Source organism: Perna viridis, chromosome 13 (assembly GCF_037379345.1).
Source record: "Perna viridis isolate PV_CMFRI_1.1 ecotype Kerala chromosome 13, ASM3737934v1, whole genome shotgun sequence".
Taxonomy (NCBI): Eukaryota; Metazoa; Mollusca; class Bivalvia; order Mytilida; family Mytilidae; genus Perna; species Perna viridis.
In genome coordinates, this window is record NC_142457.1 from 4364706 (window position 1) to 4391656 (window position 26951).

A 26951-nucleotide genomic window follows, 5' to 3' on the forward strand; every position below is an offset into this window, starting at 1 on the left:
AGTGCATCCGTCTGAAAAGAGTTTTCAAGGTTTTTAGTTACATCATCAATAAATTCTAAATGTTGTGTTTCAAATCTTAGAAATCGATGGTAAAGGAAAACTATTGACCAAACTTTACGACAAACGTGATGACTTTTCATTCAAAATTGTCAACTTTCCTTTCATCTGTGGCAACATCCCTTCGGCTCCTGCGTATGGAGTGTTCATATCACAACTCATACGTTATGCCAGAGCTTGCCGAAGCTACGCAGACTTTTTGCATCGCGCTAGAACTCTAACAAATAGGCTTCTGGAACAGGGTTATGTTGCTACAAGATTGAAGTCATCACTACAGAAGTTTTATGGTCGTCATCATGAACTCGTGGATCGTTATGATGTATCCCTCAGCATCATGAAAACTGATTTATTCAACGGGTCAGTTACCTTTCCTCGTTTGTCTACCCCGGACTTGACTTTTTATGAGCAACTCGGCGGGTGTTTCTAGAATAGCAGAGGACGCTTACCCTACCGGTGCACCTGGTCCATACTCCCAGTTTTTAGTGGAGTCCGAGTTGCTAATTTACTTCTGTTACTTTGTACGTATGATTTTAGTTACTTTATGTTCTTTGTTGTGTGTGTCTGTTGTCCATGTCTGGTCTTTGTCCCTGGATTATATTCTTTTGATTACCGCTATAACCTTGGCTCCCTTGATTACTCTTTCACAAGATCTTTGTCGCCGAAAGCTGTGTTTAAGTGGATATAAAATATTGTTTTCATCTGCATGGTTCATGATGGCACTAACTACAACATGCTATAAGATTTTGCAGCAAATGCATGTCAAGGATATTGGTCTATAATTTTCAGGATTATATTTAGAGTGTATTGCTGGTAGCTAATGCCTGGAACGTAGTCCCGGGAACTAGGAATACAATTGATATTTCCCGCGAACAGAAGTTATTATGAGTCATGGTTTCGGATACGAAAAAGAAAGTTCTTACAGGAAATATGAATTGATTTTAAATGCTTTAATGGATTCAAAAAATTCATTTATTAATTTATGGAACAAAAGTTTTATATCATCTTTTTAAGAATTTACTTTCTATTTTGAATACGAAACCTCGGTTCCCCTGATCAAAACAATGACACGAATTTTCGGCGAAGACAAGAATTGTCATATCTAAAATTGTTGTGATGATTTCGCAGTTCTGTATGTAAGAGATTGGAAGGTGATTTCTTTAAGTGGTTGATGTCAATGGCGTTTTATAATTTTTATACCTTAATGTCGTAACAAAGTAATGTTACTTTTGCAATTTAAACGTAAACATCCTAATCCACTGAGTCAAATTCAGGACTGAGTCTGAGACTGAGGTGAAGATTTATGGTTTGATCAAATCACGAGAACCTTGAAAGTTGGTTCCTATTCGCAAAATGTTTATATTATTGTATTTATGTTGTTTATTTAAGGTACATAGTTTTCTTGACCCAGAAAAAAAACCAGCCCTCTGCGTCTTGAATGCACAATTGGATACCGCTGGGCTTGTGACAGTTCTTCACACAATTATTTCTCTCATTCTGCCATTATGTAGTGATTTTTCTAGTGCTTGTCATTTTCGTCATTGATGAAAGACTTTCAGATTGACGAAAATAATCTGGTCTCATTTCGTCGACTGAAATCTTTGAAAGTACATATACAAAAACCAGTAAGAGCTATTAGCCCAACATTGGTTCAAGTTGCGAAAGTGACAGTTTTATTACCCCAAGCAAATTACAACTTTCAACAGGTGTCAAATTTTGTTAAACAATCACCTAATTTACCTTTTACACTTATTGGGCACATGGAGTAATTGTCAATCTCTTGAACACTCAAGCGTGACTTTAATGCACACCGTCAAAGTCATTCAAGTTCAGATGCAGGTACAGAATTTCTGCCAGGGAAATTCCTTTACTTCTAGTTAACTTTGTATCAAAATGACATAAAAAGTTAATTATCATTTATTGATGTACATCAAACTTAAGTGTAAATAATTAAATCAATGTGGGTAATTTGGTCAATACACAGGTGTCACTCCCATTTGTAGTTGCATGTCCTCAATGATAATGGTCTTGAAAACATCCTTTATGCTATCAATGAACTCTTCAGAGACCAATACTAAATATAACTATGAAATGATGACATAAATTTGTGATTCACTCAGTATGAATCCCAAAAGAACAGTTGAAATTGTGCTAAAAATAGAATTTCATTAGGCAACATAGGGGAAATACTTATTTTGAAAATATTTGTATCTGTCCAATGTATATATTGCTGGTGCATGTTAAGGCAGTTTTTCTTGGCCACAGTATATTTCATCCATACATTTTTAAAATATTGTATACAGTTACAAATATTACATAAATTTGTATTTAAATTAAGAAAAAGAAAAAGATGACTGTGGTAAATTTATAAAAAAAAAAGTAATAATACTGTGAAAGTATTATAATTCATGGATACAAATTTTTGTGGATTAGGGATGAAACACAAGTTTGTGGATTCTAGAATTCGTGGTTTTGAGGTTTTCAGTATACACACCAAAGGGATTCTACTTTTCGATGAGAACCTAATTCTGTGGTTTAGCCTTCCCACGAAAACCATGAAAAATAGTACTTTAACAGTATTTGATTTCAAAAAGAGTAATTTACATAAGTAGAAAAAATGTTAAGTAGTTGATAAACATAAATAGCTGTATTAGTAAGAATCATGCAAAATCTGAAAAATGTGATACACCTCAAAAAAGCTACATATTTTTATTTTTGTAATTAAGTTGTTTTATGGGTCTATACTATGAAATATGTAATTATTCATTCAAATCTGCGTGCTCTTAGGAGATAATTAACATTGAAAATCCAATAGACTCTACTATACATTTGAGTGTCATTTTCAGAGTTATCTGCCTTAATTTTGAAATATGCAGTGCATTCTATATAATTTTTATCTCCTAAGAACACAGGTTATATGAAAAACTGAATGTTATTTTCTGTTCACAAAAGCATTTTAAACAAAATATCAAAAATAAAAATATGTAGGCTTTCCAACCATGTATCACATTTTGCATGATTCTTAAATAAATGTTAAAAACTACTGAGGGAGAAAACACCAGTTTATATTTAAGAAAGTTTAAATAACAAAGATAATTTATAAAACAACTTAAACAATTACCCAAGCCATGTACTCAACTTTTATAACTATTTACAGTATACCTGAATTACAGGCTATTTTGCTTTCTGCAGTTATTATTCCACACTTTATGATTGATTATGTATAGCATTTCTTGGTTTGTTTATTCTGATACAATAAAGATTCTTCTTAATAATTTGGCCTTAGAATTATTTTTCTTTCATATAACATAAAAATGATTCCTAAATGCTGATCCATTATTCACCTTGTCATTTGGTTGTGTTACATGAAAACTGCATGTTACAACCTAGGCAACATGCGCTGCGAGCGGAAGGGACTAAAACATCAAACGATATTAAGGAGGTAGACCTAGAGTAAGGGACATAAATCTTAAAAATCATAGGAACGTTTGTATTCAGTATTTTACATCAATCATATGTAAGCATCTAATTAACTTGGATTAATTTCATTCTACTTCAAACAGAAGCTTGAGAGTCTTTGGTGAAATTGAATATGATACAAACATATCACTGATTTCATGAGTTATGTCCCTTACCCAAGGTCTGCCTCCTTTAAAAAGTATGCCCCTCTGTGGCATTAGACGGCAGAAAAATTAATTGTATCAATAAACTGCAACACATTTTTTTTTCTGTAAAAAAACTTAAAGCAAAGATCGTATTAAGAAAACTGAATAAATTATTCGATTTATTGATAACTGGATTCTCTCTAATGTGCTTTTAAAAAATTCCACAATGTTCAGCATACATTTATGTATATAAACAGGGAGTGTATATTAAATATAAAGTCCCTGATAAAATGTATAGTTTTTTTCCTGGTTATTTTATATCTAAATTTTCGAAATTTTCTATGTACATGTAAGTTTCAAGAAGGCGACTTTTGTTAAAACATTATTAGTTATTTTTTTTTTTCAATGAATGTTGTTATTTGTAGTTTCTAGCATAGAACTATAATTGCATTTTATTACAGTTAAATATTTCTAGGTAGTAATGATAATCAAGTAAGTAATTTGATAATGGAGCCTTTTAATAATTACCTGTTTATTCAATTACCTTCAGATCATATAATTATCTATCAACATTGTAATGTAAAAATTGGAAGGCAAGCTTCCTTGAACTATGAGGATGAGAATGCACTGTGAGTATTGTCCTTTATGTAACTGTGTGGATGTGGAAGACGGTGAGCATTTGCTTCTAATCTGTGCATCTCTAGAGCCAATAAAACCATTTTTAAAAATAAATCTTTCAAAGAGTTTTAACTTGTATGGAGTTGTTGCCAAATGCAAAAGTTGTCTTTTTAGTTGATGACATTGGTTATAATTTAGTGATGACATCATGTCTTTATATCAAATTTAAGGGGGTTAATGATGTATTAATTATGATCTGATACAACACTCAAATACAAAAAGTACCAAGTCTTATCCATTTCAGCATTATATACATGTACCTGTCCATTGCTACATCTTTCTGTAGGTATTTTCATGATGCAAATCATTCTTAGAGATTTGCAGTTTGTATGTCATCAGTACTTATTTTATGTTATTCGTGTATTTTCTTTCACTTCGAAAGTCTATATTTAAGGCAAAACAATATTTCTTTACTCAAATAAAACTGTTTTACGACAAGAGAAGCATACATGTATGTTGATAATGATTAATATATTCAATGATGAATCAAATGCAACTTTTTTTTAACAAATTAAATTACTCTCATATTGAAAACCATGGTCCAAATGGACTATGGCCGATAAGTACTATGGCCCAAATGTTCTATGGCCAAGATGACTAGGAGCCGCTGCCTTTCTTGCATTGAACTTACTTTTTTGATGCAACACCTTTAACAGTAATTCCTTGTCAAAAGGTGATTGAGGTGAATTTACATGTATTTACATTTGTACTAAAAATGTTCCCATTCCATCACATTAACTACATTGTATCCCCCAAAGAATTCTCTGAAATTACTTCTATCATACATGTACAATGTATACTAGTCAGAGAGCATGTCTCACCATTATCAAGACAGAAGCAATTCTCACCAATCTGCTCACCAAACAAACATTTTATTCCACAATGAAAATCTTTATATCATAGCTCATTTCTGAAAACAAAATATCGGCAATCTGTAAGACATTTTGTTCTAATTTGCTTTTGGCATGAATTTGTTTCACAGGATGAGACGAAAAATCTGTTGATTTGGTCCTGTATTTAAAATTCCTGTTTCTTAGAAAAACTTGAAAGGTTTTGAAGTGAACACTTGGGTCATAGAGCAAAACAAAATACTTAAGATGTGCACCATTTACAGTGGGACCCATGATATAATAGGAATGCACTATACATTGGTAGACTTGAGATCAAGTATGCTTAAAAGAGTGAAATGTCAAGACTACACTTTCAAAAAGCACTCATTAGACTTCCATATACATGTACATGAATCCTTAAAAAATCAATGGGACTTACATGTGAAACAAGGGTCGGGAAATTTTGACAGTCTATGTCGGACATTTTATCAAATTTCAGCAGAGGTTTGTGAAACTATGTCCTCTACCTTTATTGCATCCTTAATGAAAGGTTCACCAGAAGAAAGCGATAAGAGTAAAAGTTTCGTAAAATACATGATTGATAAGTCCAGGACCTACATTTGTACACTTAGGTAAAGAAACTTTCGATCATGTCAGTGGTCCTGCTATAAAAATTGAGGGTCCTGGGAATTGGACTAGCACTAATCTCTGGATAGTACATTGTATCTATAAAACTTTGTCATTGAAACTTCCCAATATTGTTTTTTTAGATAAAAGTACAATGTTCATTGTATTTGTAATAAACAGGATATGTACTATGTACATGATTTTTATTGATAGATTGTGTAACAATATCTTTTCAGTAAATAATGGCTGAAAACTATGCTAAAGAGTTGAACCAAAAATCAGTGAGAGAAAAGTTAAATGTAGAGAAGATAAAACTATGGTTGCCTCCTTACACTGCAGAAAATGGTGAGAAAGGAGAAATGCCACAGGTACATATATGTATGTTCACTTTCAAGAATAACCAATGTGAACATCAAAATGTCATCTATAGATACTCTTTCTAGTTTATAAAGGCAGCACTCAGCGTTCTGCCCATTAGTTTGAATTATCAAAGACATACATGTACTGACAAAACACATCTCATTACATATGTACATGTAGGTGTTATATAAAACTTGATTAGCAGAGTGTTCATGCATACATGTAATGCATTCCAATTACAATTACAATTAATTTCAAATACATGTACATTGTACATGTATGTACATGGGAAAAATTACAACATGTTTTGCATATGATCAATATCCTTCAGAATTTGCTGAATGGTTAGTTAAGTACATGTAGCAATAAATGTTTGGATGGAAATGATTTTCACAGAGTGTCCTCACTGCTGATATTGAAAACCACATGGTGGCCTATTTTACATTTCATGTTTCCATTTCACTTATGTTCTTTTATTTTGTGTAGGACTTGGTGGCTAGATTTTCATCAGAACTAAAGCTGTCATCTGAAACAGTTTTGGAAATTCTAGAGTCATTAAGACTCCATGCTCTACAGAAACTTCAAGAGAGAACCAAATTTCAGGAATCTGGACTGGCTACAATTAAAGTTAAAGTATCTGGACAGAAGTCTAAAGTAGGTTGATAGACCTAAAAAAAATATCCTGTGTTTTCACCAATCCTACCGACCCTAAATTTATGTGCCTACCCTGAAGTATTTTGGGCAATTTTTTGACAAGCACTGTTAAAGTCTGAATGAGTCTGCAACACAAATCAGTCAAAAACTTTGGAAAATATAAAAAAAAAAGAAACCCAAAAAGTTTTGTTTGCCTACCAACCCTAGCTTTTTTTAGAGCATGTTATTGGAAACACAGATATTTTTTCTTAGCCTTATTATTAGTCATGCTTTAAACCCAGTGTTTTATTAATTGTATAATTTCAGACATGCTGGTATATTTTTTGTATTTGTGTGGAATTTTTTGTTGAGAGATTTTTATGAAATCAATCTAAACTGTTCCATTTAATCATTTCATGTTGTTAGCACTTCATTATTCGTCATGCTCATCAGCCAGTCATATTTTAGTTTTAGTGATTGTGAAAGCATTGTTGTAAGAGAAAAACATGAGAGTTCTGAAAAAATTATCTGCACAGAAAGTAGAATGTAGTGTCATTAGACCATATGTACAGTGACTGAATGGTACATCTAATTGGTATTATTTTAATATTGCTGAAATGCTGACAAGAAGGCATTCAAAGCAAAACAAAAAAAATCTGATAAACAACAATCGCAGGAGTAACATCAGTTTTTCCTTAAGGAGTGGAACCTATTTTTTATTTAACATGGCATGACACAATAAAAAAAATAAAGGAGATCACAGGAGTAAACATTAGGATATACTGAATTTTACCCAAAAGTTTGGTAGCCCAGCTCAAAATCTAGTAGCGATGGGCTACTGGGCAACTGCTAATTTCTGTCCCTGCCAGGTATATTAATAGCATAATTCCCTGCTCGCATTTGTGCAATCATTTCATAGTTTTCATCAATTGATATATTTCATTAATAATGGAAGTGGCAAACCCAATTATATTTCTTAAAAATCTCCTCTATATTCTGTTATGATTTTACCAGATATACAGAGGCAAACAAAAGTGTATACAAACAACACAAATTTTAGAATCAAAAGAGAAAAAAAAACACCCATAAATGGAAAGGGAAAAGATTATCTCTAGAGAGTCCCTTTGTGATTTTATGCAGTGTTTTTAGGTCACCTGGCAAAAGGCTGTGTGAGCTATTGCCATCACTCGGCATCCGTTGTTGTCTGTCGTCGTCTTGGTTAACAATTATACAAAACTTTTCTCCTCTGAAAATACTTGACTGATTAGAACCAAACTTGGTATAAATGTTCCTTGGGGTATCCTGCATAGAACTGACGTGGGGATTTTTGATTCGTTGAAAAACATGGCCGCCATTACTAAAAATAAAACATAGGGGTCAGACAGTAGTTTTTCACATGTTTTTCACATGTATCTCCAAAACCGTTAGGTTTAGCTAAATTCTGACATGGGTAAAAGTGTTCAGCATGATGAGATCCATCTGTGGTCAATGTTTGGCTTTAATCCATTTAGCCATGTTGGAGTTGTTGCCCTTTTTCAATGATTTTTGCTATTTTTAATGTTATTTCTTTCAAAAATCTTCTCCTCTGACACTACTTGACCAATTGAAACCAACCTTGGTATGAATGTTCCTCGGGGTATCCTGCATAGAACTGATGTGGGGATTTTGATCCGTCAAAAAACATGGCAGCTGTTACTAAATGTAGTTTTTCGCATATACATGTATCTCCGAAACTGTTAGGTTTAGCCAAATTCTTTCAATTGCTGAAATGATCCCTATTATTAGGACTACAAAAGTTTTCAGGGATAAAAGTTGTCAGATGACTCCTTGTAAGAGTTATTGCCCTTGAAAGGGGAAAAATGACAGTTTTCAGTCAATATCTCAAAAACTATTATAGATTAAAAGAAACGTTCAATAATTGAAATGATCCTTATGATAAGCCGACCCTACCAAAGACTTCTGGAATCAAAATTGTTGGGCAACTTCTTGTTAAATTTATTGCCTTTGAAAGGCAAAATTCAACTATGTGGGCGATTCAGGCTCCTGTGAGCCTCTTGTTTACATAAGATTTTTGAACTACAATGTAGCTGAAGATTTCTATAGCCTTAACTACTAATAGGGATGTTGCATCATTGACATCCTGTTTGTTGATTCTCTGTCAAGGAAGTAATTGTTTGAACTTAAAAGGCGCAGCATGAGTTATAGGAGATTCTGCAGATTTCCGTTGATTGAGACATCAGCAATATAACTACCTAGCATTGAAGTTATCATAAAGTCAAATATTAATTGAATACAATAGACACAGCCTACATGTAACTTTATATTAACATGAATAAGTTTTATTCTTGTTTAAAACCAGTAATGGTAGTGTACATGCTAATTGATGAGAAGGATACACTGCCCCTCTTCCTTCTGATGTTCCCTTCTGAAGTCATAAATATTTTATTTATCTTAAAACCTCTGTAGTTAATTTCTAATTACATTGAAATGCTTACATTAACTGAGAAATACTCAAGTGATGATGGCATTATCATTATTTTACACAGATTGTATAAGTGTTCTGTTATGATTCTGATGAGGCAAGCTTAAGTTCCCTTTATCCAAGGATTTTGCTGATCTTCTGAAATGTTCTAGCTAAGACACCTACCATTGTTATTATTTGTTAAATGTTTTATATATTGAAGGACGAGATTAGAACCCCTTCATCCTCCATAGAAGTTTCTCTTGATTGTAAAGGGGAAGAACTCCGTCAGATGCTAGCAGAGAGAATTGGTACTTTGCCAGATCAGCTTAAGATAATCTGTAATGGGAAAGTTATTGTGAATGAAAAACCTCTGAAGGAACAAAATGTTAAGGTATATACATGTACACGTACTCAAATTTTGGCAGTATTTTCTCCAGTGTTACAATTTTGTCCTTGTGTATAGCATTTTTTTTTGTAAGACTTGTAAACTGAATCATTGTGAATAGAACCACACATGCATTTTTTTTATAAAGATAACACAACTTGAAGTAAATCAGGTTGAAGTAGTGAAATTTAGTTAACCCTCTGAATATTATATATCCATGACAATATACAAGATCATTCAAGAATAATTTATTTTATCTTTCCCTTTCCCAGAACAATTCCCAAATTTTAGTGTTGTGTCTATCAGTTACCGAAGCAGAAGCTGCCCGGCAACAAGGGGAGATAACAAAGTTAATGTCAACAAGAAAAGCAGCTGAGTTGTTATCATCTAAAGCAGGTACAAGTATGGTTTTGTTACTGGGCAACAGGGGAGATAATGGTTAGAGAAACTATAAGTTTTAGGAAATATACAAAAGTCATTCCCAAAGAATAATTATTTTCTGATACAAAAACAAGCCAAGTTAGTACATGTATATGGAACGACTAAGTCCAAAATTTATGAAATCTTTGTTTTGTAGTTTTAAAAGATGGCAATGCACTCATCCCATGTATTTTACCACTTGCATCATATAATAGTGAACCAAAATGTCCATAAGACAACCAACCAAGCAGTACCCTTTACTGTAACTCTCATAAAAATATCAATATATTGCCTTCTAAGAAAGAATGGTAAAGTGAAATTAGACAGATGCAGAAATCACTGCTGCTGATTCATTCAGCTTTCAGATGGTACCAAGGTTGTATACCTCTACTTAACTGTGAGAATGATAGGGTGCAATACACTGGGACTACTTTGTGTCATTCTGAACTCCTTTCTTGTATGTGTAGGCAACTGGTTCCCAGAATAGTGGTATTTTATCTTAAGTCTTAAACAGTTTCAAAGTCTGAAGACAGAATATGTCATGTAGTGAAGAATCTATAGAAATGAAGAATAACTATAATGCAAACATGGAAATGTTTTTGGTTTATTATTTTCTCAAACTTGCTTGGTCATACATTTTGTGTGGGTATAAGTTTTGTGCTCAGACATCTTCATTGGTTAAAAATTAAACAATGAAACTTTTTCTCTGGAATTATTTTCCTGGATATTTCCTGACTTGCATGTTAGTGTAGTGGATTTCCAAATTTACAATATCCTATAATTGGAAGTTAATTGAATAACAAAGATGTGGAATAAAAAGAGCCACAACAGGAACCACAAAAACTTAAGGAAATGATTGTAAATGAGCCATTGACAATCCATTGATAGTTATCAACTAATTTTGTGTATTGCAAATCAATTTTATTGTTAAAACATAAATTTTTATGATTTTCTCAGAAGAGGATGATGATTTTGAGATCCAGATTGCAGACCAGTCAGGAAGACCCCTACAACTTCCAAAGGAAGAAAAGAGGGTAGGTCAGAAGTAAACTTTGTGTTTGTACTCTAGGAAAATTAATTAATGTTAGAGAAATATTATGTTTGGGAGTATTTTGATTCCATGGCTAATGTCAGATTAGACTTGGATAATACAAAACTATGCAGTACTTTCAAGTTTATTAATTTTCAATACAAAAAGTATGTATCCACCAGTGATTGGGGTTAAAAATTAAAGAATGGGCCATTTCTGATGATCTTCTGAATTTTATTGGGCCATTCTTTAACATTCTTTGTAAATATTTCTGATTTTAAAGGGACATTATTGGCAGGAATGTGATAAAAAAAAAAAACGCATGGCCCCCTCTAATCACTGATCCACCACCTTGGTGGGAAGACATTGTTCTTGTTCTGTCCATCTGTCTGTCACACTTTTGAAAGTGCAACCCTTTAGAAACTACAGCACCAAATTTATGAAACTTTGTAAGTAGAGACAACCTAATCTTTAGTTGTGTATAGTATGAGGAATTTCTGATCCACTGAATATTTTAGCAGTTATACCCCTTAGATGGAGACATAAAATTTTTGAAGGCCAAAACCAGCATTAATTAATTATTGACCTGGCATTTCCATGATAGTAGTAGAACTAAAAACAAGTTGGTGGCAAAAAATTTTTTGACTATAGATGACCTCCAAGATTGAAAGTTAGAAGACAAATTGTGCGTTTGTGGTACATTCTTATACAATATTTATATGAGCTTGTCCTTAGGTCAAGTGTGGTAGTTGTTTAATTAATTACAGGATTTCTAAATATATAATGTATAATGAATTCAATTTTACAGGCTTTGACTCTTGCAATGACTTTACATGAGAAGGGAAGGGTTGTTCTGAAGAGGAAAGAGATTGCCCAGGCTTTGTTACTATTATTAGAGGCTGATAAAGAATTCAGGTAAATGTTTTCTTGTCAAAAAATGTCTTGAAAAATAGTAGGTAGGTAGAAAATTTTGTAACAGTACTTTTTCATATTTACGGAATGCAAGCCTTTTTAGCAAGTTCTTCACAGGGACGTAACCCACTAACACACGACAACCAGGTTGGTGGTCTCATTGGGGAAAGGGAAAACACATTTTACATGGAAACTTAAACTATGTTCACCTTGGTAAGTGCATGAATGATTTGAAATAAGCAACTTTAAAGTATCCAAGTACTAACCGTGGGTCTAATAAATTGAATAATTTAATTTATAGTGTACTGCTGTCCATTGCTCTAATTTTTACAGTAATCAAGTCTGTCAGATTACCAGAATGGAGAAAGTTACTTCTTTTTGCTTATAATCTTTTAAAAATGAAGTCAAAGTCAGGAATATGAAAAAGGACTATTCAACGAATGGTTGGCTATTTGTTCCCCTTATGAGAACATTTAGCTTGTTGTTAGCCAATTTAAACTTTTAACTTCTCTGAATCTATAATCACTGTTTAAAATATTTTAACATTAACACCTACTTTGAATGTCACATTGATTCCAATTCTTTATAATCCACAAAACTTCAAAGATAAATGAAGGAGAGTACATTAGTCTTCTAAGAGCCTTGCATTTCATAGTTTGAATAAAAACCATGATAAGCTTTTCAATTAATCTCTCAAAACATGTCGTCCTAATCATGGATCCGGAAGCCATCAAAAATGCCGGTCATTGACTGACAGATTTTGCAATTGACTAACAAAATTTACTAATATCGCACATAAAAAATTGTCAACCCTCATAAATTACAGTCTGCATGGTTTTATTAGTGTATAAACATCCTGTCTACCAGCCTTCTAATTGTTTATTGGAAATTAATTGACAGGTATTTGTCAGTTTTAGCCGATGTGCAGCCACCTGTGACTGTGATTTACCTGTAACTGATTAGTTGATTGGATAATTAACGGTACATGTGCAGCCCCCTTACCTATACAAATTAATTGAAGTAACTCAGAGAAACTTCATACATTTATTAATTAAGAAAATAAATTGACAAGTCCACCATTTTCCCGCCGATCTTTCAGAGGTAACGAAAGCACATGGAACTTCAAATCTGTCATACATGTAGTTTGTAATTATTAATTCGTCGATTGAATTGTTTTAGTACAGAAGTCAACAGACCATTTAAATCAACAGACAAAATGTGTTCAATTTTCTTTTATGAATAATCAACACTTTTTTCATCATTCGGAAGTTTTTGGCTGTTTGTCTATGTGATGAAAAACTCCAAGAGATACGATGTTTTGTTTAAATGTTGGAACGTCCTTGTGTGGTTGAAACCAAACTCATTCACTCGCTCTGATATTTTGTAAAAGACAGAGTATGTGATGAAAAAACACAATTTCCAATATTTATCTTAATATAACTACATACAAAGTATATTTTCAATCTGAGCATGTAATAAGACTGACAAAAACGTCAGCTGAAGTTTGATAAAATGTCCGGCATGGGCTGTCAAAATTTCTGGACCCTTGGGACTCCTAATTTACTTCACCTACGTGTATTGTGGAATGTAAAATACATAATACTGGGAGTACCAACCTGTCTTAAGGTTTACACAGAATACACAGAAGAATATGGTAAAGCTTTCCCATCAAGATTTATATATTCTCTATTATAAATTTTTTTCTTTTCTTAATTTAATTTGTAGGAAATGCATTTTTGATGTCATAATAAGAAACCTAACATAATATTACAAGAATTGTTTTGATTTTTCAAGAATTTTGATGAATTATTTGCAGTAAGTGTAGATCTGACATCCTGAATGCTGTTGATAACTATGCTGTTCTGTGTCTGGACATTGTCTGGTGTTACCTGTGTCTGAAAAATGTAGAAGATTTACCTGATGCAGGTATTGCTCATTTTATAAGAAATTAATAAATTGAAAAATGAATTAGGTACCATTATTTGGCATATGAGGCAAGGATCTGTACTTGTAGTCTGTTCTCACTTTTTACGCTTTAAATTTTGACCAATTTAATAGCTAAAAATCTTTTTGTAAAAAAAAATAGGAAGATGTGTGTGCCAAAATACATAATGCTCAATGAATACAAAAATGATTTAAATTTTTGGGGTTTAATTCTTGATAATTATCATTTGAGGTTATAGATAACTACTTTACAATAGCACATCTCAGTAAGGCTAAATATTGTATGTAGAAACATACATGTATAGTTAAGTCAAAATTACTGGTCTGGAGCTTCAATGTAGACTCTTAATAGTAAAACAAAGAGACGGGGGGAAATGCTGAATTGACAATGATCACAGAATAGGGCTTTTACTGAGTTGCAAGATAAAATCAACCCCACCCTAAAAAATATTTTAAAATGAAAATAACCAATGATGATAAGACACTGTGAAATATTATTCTTTGTAGGGTACCAAGGGTCTCATATGAATAATAGAGTTATCAAATCCACAAATTCTAATATCTACAGGCTGAATTTTTTCCATAAAATATAAAATTGGTACTCATCTTTCAGAGAAGGAAACCCAGACAGCCAGGGAACCAGTTTGACATGATGGTACAATGAATTTAGTTCCTCCATGTAGATTATTTTATGCATTATTACAATTGTAGATAAAAGACTGAAGATGAGTGAGGACTGTTTTATCAGAAGCTACGGTTCTAATTTTGAAAGGCTAAATGCTGTAAAGGTAAATGATTTTACAGCAAGTAAAATTATAAAACTTCAGTTTATAACATTGGTTTTCCCTTGATTAAATGACCAATACCCAAAGGACTGCCCAAGGTATTTAATTGGGCTAATGTCAAGAAGATTTAAACTTTAAATGACAGAAAGTTTAAATCAATCAAGGGAAGGACAACTCTATCCTTTGATATAAATTAATTTATTTACTGTAAAGAGACAAACATACATATACTTAATAATAAAAGTGGGCTCATGTTAAGAAATGACATTAAATGAAAGTTTCAGACCAAACACATTTGGAAATAGTTGGCTATCCATTGAAACCTGTATAAACCAATTCAGATAAGACCTATCAGTTATACCATTCAGTCACTGGATCTAACAACATGCCATTCTACTTTCTGTTCTGATGACCTTTCTGATTAGCCAATCAGATTTCATCTGCCTTGTTTTTGAAAGCATTATTTAAAGTGAAAAACCTGAGGATCTTTACAATCTGGACAGAAAGTAGAATGAAGTGTAGATCTTACATCCAGCGACTGTGAATTCAGTGGGCTTTTGATATGCATGAATCACCTTCCATCTGAAATTTGTAAGCTAGGAATTTACATGGTAATATTATACAAGTATAAATAAAGGAAATTTTCTCATCCTGAAATGCACAGAATATTTGCCGTAGGAAATTTAACCACTATTAATTAATCAATCAATCAATCATTGTTTCTTGCAGGGAGGATCAGGTACTGAGCTAGCACTATTTATGAGACTACACCTACTACAGGGGATTGTAGCCTTCCATCAGCACAGATTGGAGGATGCCAGGGGACTACTCTCAAGGGTAGGGATCTGTGTAAAGCAATTTAATGATGGAAAATACCCTCAGCGACACAAAAACATCCTGCTACAGTCCCTAAATGAATCTGCAATTAATTGACGGATCAATGACTGAATGATCACTGATGTATCAATAACCGATCTGATCGTAGTTTTATTATATAAAATTGCGGATGATTGTTCATGTAAATTTCAGAATTTCTTTTGGAACAAAATCAATATAATACCATACATGTATTACATGTATTACATTTATCTTAAATTTTAGATATTAAATCTACATATTGAGTTTTGCAAAAAGTAAAACAAATATAAAATAAAAATAGTTAATTGATGTTTAAATTTTTTGCATTTAGTAAATATGTGTAAAAATTTACTAACGAAACAACAGAATCCGTAATAAATATTTACTGTTCAATGGTCACTTAATGCAATCACTGGTTTTACTGGTCAGTTTGAAGAATCAACAACTGATTGGAAACTGATTGGTGATTGATGACCGATTGCAGTTATAGTTGCATGGATTGTTTCAGGTCATGTACTGGCTGGGGCATTCATGTTCTATAGTGTAAACTGGAAAATTGTTGTACCATCTTGTTTTGCATGGTTTCTGTGATAAATCTTCTTTCACACCATTTTAAGTTTGCTTCCTTTTCAAAAATTAAAGTATAAGTTCCTCAGAAAAATATTCATAACAGTTTTATTTTCGTGTTATAGCTTTTACCACGAAAATTGTAAAAATAAATAGCAGTGAAAATTATGCGGGATACAGTAACCACATTTCGTTTTGTTCTTTTTCACTTATAAATTTTACTGAGATCACATTATTTTCCATGCTTGCTAATAATCCTTGATTATTGGAATAAATATGTTTGCAGGTATTTTTTTTAGGTTTTTAAAAAAAGATAAATGTTTTATATTTTTGAGATTATATTTTTCGTGGATACATTTTTTGCTTTCATTTGTCCACAGCAAAATTAGCATTAAAATGTAATATTTACTGAACATTGAAAGTAAAACAATTGTTAATATTTACAGGCTGAATTTGAACTCCAACATCTTATAGTGGATCCAGAGAAACTTACTCAAGGTATATTAACATAATGTTTTTGTTCAAACTTTAGCAAAGTGTATTCATAAGGGTAGAAATTTATGAAAATTTGTTAGGAAAAAAATGGAAAATCACCAAGCAGCGATACCAGCTACCAAAAGTATTTTGATAAATCAATTGTATATGTAAATTTTTTTTAAAATCTCCACTTTCCTACTTTCACTTTATTCTTCCTTAGACCTAAAAAAAAATCTGCAATTACTGTACTTGAGGTGAAAAGAATAACAGCATTTGCCTTGTCCTCCATGTTTTCTGTAGAAAGTTTTGGTTAAAGACTTTGTGCTGGAAGGGCTTCTTTAAAGTACCATAGTTTTCTTCAATGAAATGTAAATGGTATGTGTATGTATCTTTCTTTTGTACTTTTGATTCCATGAGTATGGATTATACTGTATGTACCTTCCTTTTGTATTTTTGATTCCATGAGTATGGATTATACTGTATGTATCTTCCTTTTGTACTTTTGATTCCATGAGTATGGATTATACTGTATGTATCTTCCTTTTGTACTTTTGATTCCATGAGTATGGATTATACTGTATGTATTTTCCTTTTGATTCCATAAGTATGGATTATACTGTAAACAAATTTATTTTTGCTAATTTAGTGAGCAAGAAAAAAAATTGTGAAAATTATTGTCAAGAATGTGTCCCTTCATTATGGAATTCATGAAAAACAGGTTTTGTCACAAATAAATAGTAGTGAAATGGAATTAATATACTAGAACATGAAAAATATGTTTACAGTTATACAATATATATTTCAGTAATGACAATGGGATTTAATGAAAGAGAGGCTCGCCTCGGTCTGAGAGCAGCTGCAGGCAATCCTGATCAGGCAGTTCAGCACATAATGCAGAGAAGAGAGGTTTGTAGACAAACTGGAGACACTTTTACCACCTTTATTCCATTCAATTCTTTATTTGGAAAAAGTACAGAAACTGGCAACATTTTATATCTATTTTGTTTATACAGTATGTGGCATCCAATAATCAAGTAGTATAATAAAAATATGTAATGGTGAAAACAAGAGAAGAAAATTGAATCATTTTTAAATTATTAGAACATCACAACATTTTGCTATTCACTTACATGTATCTGTATATGATAGATTTCTTACTCCAGCATGATAATACCTATGGATTTGACTTGTTTTTGATCCCAGTTTCCTACTCCAGTATGATAATACCTATAGGTTTGACTTGTTTTTGATCCCAGTTTCTTACTCCAGCATGATAATACCTATAGATTTGACTTGTTTTTGATCCCAGGAGAAAAAAGAAATATCTAAGAGAGTAAGAGAAGAAAGAAGACAGAAGAAAATACAGAAAGATCTTGGACTGACAGCTAATGGCGACAAGTAAGTAAATTCATAACATATAAAGAATTTTGAATTACATGCTATGGTGACATGTAAGTCATTTCAGAATATAGGTAGACCTTGGAATTACAGCTAATGGTGACATGTAAGTCATTTCATAACATACATGTAGATAGACCTTGGACTGACAGCTAATGGTGACATGTAAATCATTTCAGAAAATAGGAAGACGTGGACTTAAGCTAATGGTGACATGTAAGTCATTTCAGAAAATAGGTAGACCTTGGACTGACAGCTAGTGGTGACATGCAAGTCATTTCAGAAAATAGGTAGACGTTGGACTGACAGCTAATGGTGACATGTAAGTCATTTCAGAAAATAGGTAGACCTTGGACTGACAGCTAATGGTGACAAGTAAATAATTACAGATATATTTCTGGTTTCAACACAATTGAAGTTCAATCAAATTTCCTGATTCTGAATAGGTTATTGCATAAACAATTATATAGTATGATGGGTTGGGAAAAATTTTAGTGAAAATGATTTTGAAAATAGATTTATTTCATGGGAGAAAATCAATATGGTACATATAGTTTTAAAGGTAATATTTGAAAATATGTGTTAACAGTTTTAACAACATTTATATTCAAGGTGACGAAAATTTATCTGAGATACTTTTTGAATTTATGTCTGCAATCACACACCACCATTGATGTGATATTTTCTTATATTTAAGGGTGAATGTGAATAGTTATGAGATGTTAACCAACATGGGGTTCAGTGGAGGGGCAGCAGCTGAAGCCTTGAGACAGGCTAATAATGATGTTGGTCAGGCTTTAGAGGTAAATACAGTAAAACCCTGAATGATCTAAAAACCTGTGAAAACCAAACTGTGAATAGTCAAAAAACCTGTTAAAACCAAACTGAATAATCTAAAAACCTGTAAAAACCAAACCCTGAATAATCTGAAAACCTGTTAAAACCAAACTGTGAATAATCTGAAAACCTGTTAAACCAAACTGTGAATAGTCTAAAAACCTGTTAAAACCAAACTGTGAATAATCTAAAAACCTGTTAAAACCAAACGCTAAATAATCTAATAACCTGTTAAAACCAAACCCTGAATAATTTGAAACACTGTTAAAACCATACTGTGAATAATCTGAAAACCTGTTCAAACCAAACCCTAAATAATATAATAACCTGTTCAAACCAAACTGTGAATAGTTTAAAAACCTGTTAAAACCAAACTGAATAGTTTAAAAACCTGTTAAAACCAAACTGTGAATAGTCTAAAAACATGTCAAAACCAAACTGAATAATCTAAAAACCTGTTAAAACCAAACCCTAAATAATCTAATAACCTGTTAAAACCAAACCCTGAATAATCTGAAACACTGTTAAAACCATACTGTGAATAATCTAAAAACCTGTTAAAACCAAACCCTAAATAATATAATAACCTGTTCAAACCAAACTGAATAGTTTAAAAACCTGTTAAAACCAAACTGTGAAGTCTAAAAACCTGTTAAAACCAAACTGTGAATAATCTGAAAACCTGTATAAACTAGACACTTGTAAAAGTCCCTTTATAAATTTGATGTACTTTATAATCATGGAAACTTAAATATTTGTCTAAACCAGACCAAGTTTAAAGTAAAAAAGTTTGGTTTAGACAACTTTTGCAATTAACATCATTCAGGCTTTCTGACTTGAATTGTAATATCATTCCTATAATCATTGCTTGCTGTGTGACAACTGATGCAATTTTAGTAGCACTTTTGTTGAAGGCTTGATTGAATAGATAAATTCTATTTCAGGTGTTAGAAAAACATCCAGAATTGCTATCCTTACCAGATCCTGGGAAGAAACATGTGGAAATTACTGATGAAATGTTAGCTCAGGTAATGCTCATTATAACCTCTACTTGCAGAGTGGGGATACATAGTGAATGGGGTGTTCGTCCATCCGTCCGCCCTTCTGTCCAATAATCCATCCTTCTGTTTAACAAGGGTACCCATCTCTTATCCGCTACTCTTCCCAAAATGCAGAATGGAATTGAATGAAACTTTCACAGAACCTTTATTACAAGTTCCCATTGTGCACCGCTTATTTTCGATTTTGTTGCAAATCAACTTTGGGGTTTTACTTAGCAAAACTTAGATTTTGTCATATGTGCATATAGGGACATGGGGGACTCATCATTTATCCATTACTCCTTCTTTTCCATTGAATGGAATTAAATAAAACCTTCACAGAATCTTTATTACAATTGTACATGTTCTTATTGTGCACCTGTTATTTAGAATTTGATTCAAATCAATATCAGGGTCAAAAGGTGCATCTTTTCAGATGGGGGAGTGGGGGGTATCAAGTTAGTGAGCATTGCTCACTGTGTTTCTAGTGATGGATTCTGGGAATGATTTTTTTGGTTTTCATACATAATACATTCAGCGTAGTTCAATTTTGGTTCCCTAGATTACTCTCAATATTATCCATAATTTCTCTTTTGATCGGTGTATTGTTTACATCATGTAAATGGGTATTAAGGTTAGGAAACAATAAGTATGTATCAGGGTTTGTGTTCCGATTATATACTGAGTAAGGATAAGCTCATGGAATCTAGTATTGGATGGAATAAATAATTATTCATTGATTCAGGTGTACAGGTTGGGTTTTTCATTGATACAGGTATGCAGGTTGGGTTTTTCATTGATACAGGTATACAGCTTGGGTTTTTCATTGATACAGGTGTACAACTTGGGTTTTTCATTGATACAGGTATACAGCTTGGGTTTTTCATTGATATAGGTATACAGCTTGGGTTTTGATCCTGAGATGGCTAGAGAAGCTTTGAAGAAACATGCAGGAAGTATACAAAGAGCTATTGATGATCTGATTCGTAACGGTGGAGTAATTACATTTAGTTCTAACACTGAGTCTAGCTCAGGAGGGAGTTCAGAATCAGGTTCTAGTAGTGGTGAGTAATTACATTTAAGGAATGAATCTATTGTTTTAACAGGTTATACAAAATAACCTGGTTTGCAGCAGTTTACACTTATAAAGCAGTTTATAAAAAGTGTTAGCTGACAATTTAGAAACATTTTTTATAATTTGATTCTCTAAGGATAGCAGTCCAATTATCAATAATTGATTTGTAATCAAAACACTGTTATGTTTAGAATTATTTGAATCGAGGACCAACAAATGTTAATTATGTCATAGTTCCAAACTAGTTTATACGAAATAACCTGGTTTGCTGAAAGAGAGCCAACCAATCAGAAAGCAAATAAATTATTTAATTTTAACATGGAGTCTACCTGAGGAGGGACAGGGATATATAAGCCTCAATTTCTTACCCCTAATTCAAGATCCCAGGACACTTAGGAAATAACATTTGATAGTAAGGCATACAAAATACATTAAAGGTAAAAATAGGTAGGAATATAGATCAACAAAGGGAAATAACCTGGATTTTATGTTTTAATCTTTTGTTCTAAAAAATAGCTTTATTTTCTCAAAAATTAAATTCAAATCTTTACATTGGCAAATTATGGTTAAAATGATTAAAAATTTAAAACTTAATAACAATTCATTTACAGTTGTTTTTCATCGCTAAATCTGCTTCAACTTTCAGACAGTTCACCTGAAACAGCAGGACCATCTGGGGTAAGTAAAGAAGAAGAGAAAAAGAGAAAGAAAGAAGAAAAAGAGGTGTTAAAAGACCTTGTGTCTGACCTACCTGAGGATGAAGAGGATTACCTTGATCTTACATTGAATGAAGAGGAACAGTTTCTTAAGGAATATAAAACATTAATTGAAAGTTTGTAGTAACCTTTGACCTTATAGAATGGAGGTCATAAAATCAGGCATTTTTATGCCTCACCAATAAAATTGAGGGGCATTAGATTTTTGATTTGTTTGTCATATCTATGGTTAGTTTTTGCACATGAAGCATTTTTCATTAAAGATTTGAATCTTGTGGTACAATCTTATAAAAATACTGGTACTGGTCATCACATGCTGGCCAGTCTAGATGGACTGTATTATGGTATACCAGTGTCTGTCCATCAGTCCATCCCTCTATTCATCACACTTTGCACAATAACTAAAAAATACTACCACCAATATTGTGAAACATCAGTGAATTGTTTTGAGCCCCTTTTTTAATTTCAATAAATTTCCAAGTTTTGGGACTTTATTTGTACCAAAATGGGATGATTTTCTGTTTTTGAACTACAACTCAAAAACCTTTGTTGCTATGGAAATGAATCTTTGGTGAATTTATTATTCATATTGATGTAATTCACTATTTGTAAGTTTTTTATTTAAACATTTTGAATAATGGGACTTTGTTAATCAAAAAAGGGGGATTTCACAGTTTTTGGACTCTTAACTCAGTGTTGAATGCACTCATTTTTCATAAAAGTTTGGAGTAAAACTATTGCTATTCATGCTAGTTTCCAATTGTTGTAAAACTCTCATTTTTCTTTTTTGAGTTTTTGGACTATTTCATAAAAATTTGTGGAGTTCCCATAATTGAACAATAAATGCTTCAAGGAATTTCCATGAAACTTTCATTTTTTTGTACGCTCCTATTCAATTTTTATATATTTAGTGTCAAATATTTAAGCACAATCAAAACTCAGAGCTGTATCAAGCTGTCTATATTTGCCCCATCTATTCAGAGATTGACCTTTGCGGGAATATCTAGCTGCGCTTCAAGAACCTTTTTATTTTAAGTATGGTACATCCAAACATTAAGAATGAGCATATCATGTTTGATTATTTGATTCAGACTGATAAGTTTTGAAGATCCATCTCTGGGATTTTTTACCATGTATTTAATTGACAATGTAGATGCTTTTAAATGCTTCCTACTTGCAGTTATATATTTTTCTATACTCCTACAATGCTAGACGTGTCTGGCAAGTTATTTTCTGACTTAGTTCAATCCTTTTGGAGTCTGAAAGACAGAAATTCAAACCTATTGAGTTGTAGGAGTAATTTTTCTGGTACTTATTATATGCTATGAAATAAATTTTGTAGGCATTGTAGTAGGCATAGTTTTTTCTCTTTTTCTTTTTTTGGAGGGTATTTTTTTAAGGTTTACAGGTAATATTTTTTTTCCATTGTTCTTACTGTCTCATGTTACTGCTGCGATGGTATTGGCGATTCCCAATGTTCTCATGTTACTGCTGCGAAGGTATTGGCGATTCCCAATGTTATTGTATTGTTGAATCAACTGTGACCAATACACAGAATAAAGTCAGTTTTGAACGTTTTGACGGAACATAATCCACATTTTGCCCTAATGAGATCACTGTAATATTTTCTGTCCACATAGTCCATGTCAAAACTGACGTTTCTGTGTTTCTGTCCACATAGTCCATGTCAAAACTGACATTTCTGTATTTCTGTCCACATAGTCCATGTCAAAACTGACGTGTCTGTGTTTCTGTCCACATAGTCCAGGTCATAACTGACGCTTCTGTCCACATAGTCCAGGTCAAAATTGACGTTTCTGTCCACATAGTCCAGGTCAAAACTGATGTGTCTGTGTTTCTGTCCACATAGTCCATGTCAAAACTGACGTGTTGGTATTTCTGTCCACGTAGTCCATGTCAAAACTGATGTGTCTGTATTTCTGTCCACATAGTCCAGGTCAAAACTGACATTTCTGTATTACTTCTTTTGTTTTATTGCCCATTTCAGTTTTTATTTAGAGTAAGATTGTAATTATGCTATGATTTAACTCACATAGGTAATTTTTTTTTTAACCCGGTTATAATCTAACTATGAGATTCAACATTACACAGTTTAGCCCTAAGGCTTGCACACAAAAAGTTGGAAATTCATTTTTAATCATTTAAAATGATCAATATTGGTATAATTTTGTTGGAATTGTATTATGCAGATAAGGACCACTCTTTGAATGCAACTACAAAGGCATCTGTAAGATTAGCTGCAAATACATATTTGTAAAGGTCACCTTTTACATTTTAATTTATTTTTTTTTGCAACCATTAAAATAATCCAGATATTAAGGAGGTAGACCTAGAGTAAGGGACATAACTGTTACAAATCATTGTAATGTCTGTTTTCACAACTTTACATCAATCTTATGTAAGCATCAAAGTAACATGGACTGATTTCATTCTGTTTCAAAGGAAAGCTTTAAAGTCTTTGGTGAAATTGAATATGATACAAACATATCTCTGATTGAATGAGTTATTTCCCTTACCCTAGGGTACCTCCTTAAAAAAGCAAGCTTCAGGGCTATGTATTCACAGCTACTTCAAGATTTCGTTTCTATTCTGTAACTTTGTGTTATGCAAACATTTATTTAGTTACTAAATTAGCTGAAAAACCATTCAAAATATCTTTACTTACCTTGACCTTTGACCAGAATAAATAAATTGGATACTTTAATGAATTTAACAACTAAAATGATTAGTGCATGATATTGTTTACAAATGTTGAATTGTAACTTTTTTATGATTGTTGGTTGAATAAAAATTTCAAAAATTGTAAATTTGTTGTGTTCTAGTATGTATAAAGTGATTTTAAAGTAGATCATACCTTCACAGGCTAATATTTTTCACATGAAATTCATGTAAATCGAGCTTCACATGAAATTTACATGAAATTCACTTAACATGAACTTCATGTGAACAATTCATGTGAAGGTTTGATTCACTCGAATTTCACATGAACTCTGTTACAAAGTTTATTTGCTCAATTCAGGTGAAAATCATGTGAAATAATTTTGACTGTGTATAATATTTCTAGTAGATGAATTTTCTTATTTTTTCTCAAAGATGACCCTTAATGAACATACTTAAGAATTTTAATGTAAAAATTATAGGTCACCGAAAAATTGATTTGGAGATAATTTAGCCTTATTAAAGCCAATATTTTACATTTTATGTGGATTCTGTAGGGAATTTTCAATATTTTGCAAACTTCTAAAAAATTGGTAGATAAAATTTCTTATAACTTTATATAAAGAACACTTAACTAACATTCTTTCATATTTAAAAACAGAAATTTGGGGATAATCACTGAAATTCCCTATACATTTCAATAAAACATTTTCCAACAAATTATCTCCCCTTGAAATAGGCTCTTTAAAAAATAATGTTTTTAATTTTACCACTCAAATTTTTATGTCAAAAATCATTTCAGATATTTTAAATATATTGTTTTACATCATTTCAAGCATCATTAGTTTATAGAAAAAATATATATATCTATGATTTTGCAAGATGACAGAAAAGGATGCTCCATTGGTACTTAAATTTTAATTCGCATATGATCTATCAGTTCAAATTTGAGTTATTATACATGTAGTTACATTGTTGGTCTGTATAAATGATGTGGATGCTAAATAGGTATCATAAAAACAAATCAGGCCAAAATAAGTATATTGTTTGTTTTTCCTGTCATGACCCTGCCAAGCCAAATAAGGGTTCAATACGGAAAACAAATTTGTTTATGTTAATATGAAAACAATGCTGGTCTATAAGGCAAGCTATATAATTGGTAATGAATAAAATATTTGATTCAATTTGGTTTATAACTCAATTTTCCAGAGGAAATAATTTAGATATTTGATTTACTAGGAACCAGTTAGGGTTACATAGAATTTAATTGTGTATATATAGGGGCCAAATGTATACAGTATTTGCAGATTTTGGGTCAAAAATGTATACAGTGATTTTAATTCCTGATTACTCTTTGTTGTTCTTTTGTGGGAGTTCATTTTGTTAATGCTCTAGGTTTTTGTGCCACATCTTGTTTTTTTTTTTTTGTCTTCAGTGTTTATTTGTAATCCATTTTATTCTGTTTGCTACATTGTGTAGATCATCTTTGTTTCTTATTTTCATGCTGAGACCATGCTCTTAGAAATTGATGCATCTTTACAGGAAGTAGAATAGAGTGTTGTTCGATACTACATGCATTGAATGAATGGAATAATTGATAGAAAATAATTGGAAAAAATCTCTGGAGCATATAGTGGATAAAATTTTGCAAACCTTTTGAGCATGTAAGTTTTTACATTTAAGAATTGGCAATAATAAAAATTTATTTACCATATGCATATTGTTTATTATGCATTGTTTATACCCTTGAACTGCCTTTTTTTTTTTTTTATCCCGGTCGAGTTGTTGTCCCTGAAACATACTCACCATATCCATTCTCCTTGTAAATGTAAAGAAAGGTGTCAATGTGTGTAATAAATAGTACTTATTTCAGTGTTTCAAATTAGCGGTCTAGGGTCCAGGACATTGATATTATTTTTTACTGCACAGTACCCACTTTTCCCCCGGGAACAATGAAATTAGTCCGATTCGTTTATTTGATTAAAAAATCAATTGCAATATGTTTCCTATATTAGTAAATGTAAATAAACGATTTGTTTATTAGATAGTAATATGAGGCATTCCTCTATTGTGATATGTTCAATTGATAGACACGGAAACTGGCAAAAATACGATTTTTATTCAAATTTACGAACTACAGGAAAAACATGGTCCTCGAGAAAAAACTGAGTGTTGGTCAAAACCACCCTTGTCCCAAGTGCCTGCGAATTCTTACCTTACAATCTACTATTTTGACACTTAATTGAAGACCTTTCATTTTCCTCAAGAGGAAATCGAAAAAATCCTGCATATTGCTCTTGAATGCTTATTTGATTCCCTTCCCTGAATTTACACTTTTCACACTAGAACACCTAGTGCATGTGACCAGACCTTCTGATAAAATTAATATTCGTTTTAGTGAAAAATGTGTTTAAGAATGAAACATTAATGTAGAAAAGGCAGTACTTATTAATCTATAATGAAATCATAATTGTAAAATACACCTTTCAATTTATTACATCATACCACCGATGCGAAATATAATTACCTGAACACTGTTCACCTTTTGTTTGTAAATATTAAAGGTCATTTAAATCA

The 26951-nt window shown here is 32.1% G+C and overlaps 1 protein-coding gene across 4 annotated transcripts; it reads left to right on the top strand.

Annotated features, from left to right (window-relative positions):
* The first annotated feature begins 1092 nt into the window (after positions 1-1092).
* On the top strand, positions 1093-26088 carry LOC148599310 (NEDD8 ultimate buster 1-like). Of its 4 annotated transcripts, XM_088557444.1 has the most exons (18): positions 1110-1205; positions 4210-4288; positions 6031-6162; positions 6641-6808; positions 9472-9642; positions 9909-10032; positions 11014-11090; positions 11895-12001; positions 13815-13924; positions 14654-14730; positions 15457-15564; positions 16599-16650; positions 17435-17535; positions 17939-18027; positions 18725-18830; positions 19809-19892; positions 20800-20968; positions 21626-26088. In XM_088557444.1, the coding sequence occupies exons 3-18, from the start codon at positions 6037-6039 to the stop codon at positions 21817-21819; spliced, it is 1863 nt and encodes a 620-aa protein (XP_088413570.1). In that variant the 5' UTR covers positions 1110-1205; positions 4210-4288; positions 6031-6036; the 3' UTR covers positions 21820-26088. The 4 variants fall into 4 exon arrangements, with proteins under 4 accessions (XP_088413568.1, XP_088413570.1, XP_088413571.1 ...); XM_088557442.1 differs by lacking the exon at positions 4210-4288 and having other exon boundaries at positions 1093-1205; XM_088557445.1 differs by lacking the exon at positions 4210-4288 and having other exon boundaries at positions 1125-1186.
* Positions 26089-26951: the final 863 nt, after the last annotated feature.

Excerpts from the sequence above, each read along its gene's own strand:
- LOC148599310 (XM_088557442.1), top strand. The coding sequence starts at position 6,037 with ATGGCTGAAAACTATGCTAAAGAGTTGAACCAAAAATCAGTGAGAGAA. Across the intron at positions 6,809-9,471 it reads TATCTGGACAGAAGTCTAAA|GACGAGATTAGAACCCCTTC; the intron begins GTAGGTTGATAG and ends TATATATTGAAG. Across the intron at positions 11,091-11,894 it reads TTCCAAAGGAAGAAAAGAGG|GCTTTGACTCTTGCAATGAC; the intron begins GTAGGTCAGAAG and ends TCAATTTTACAG.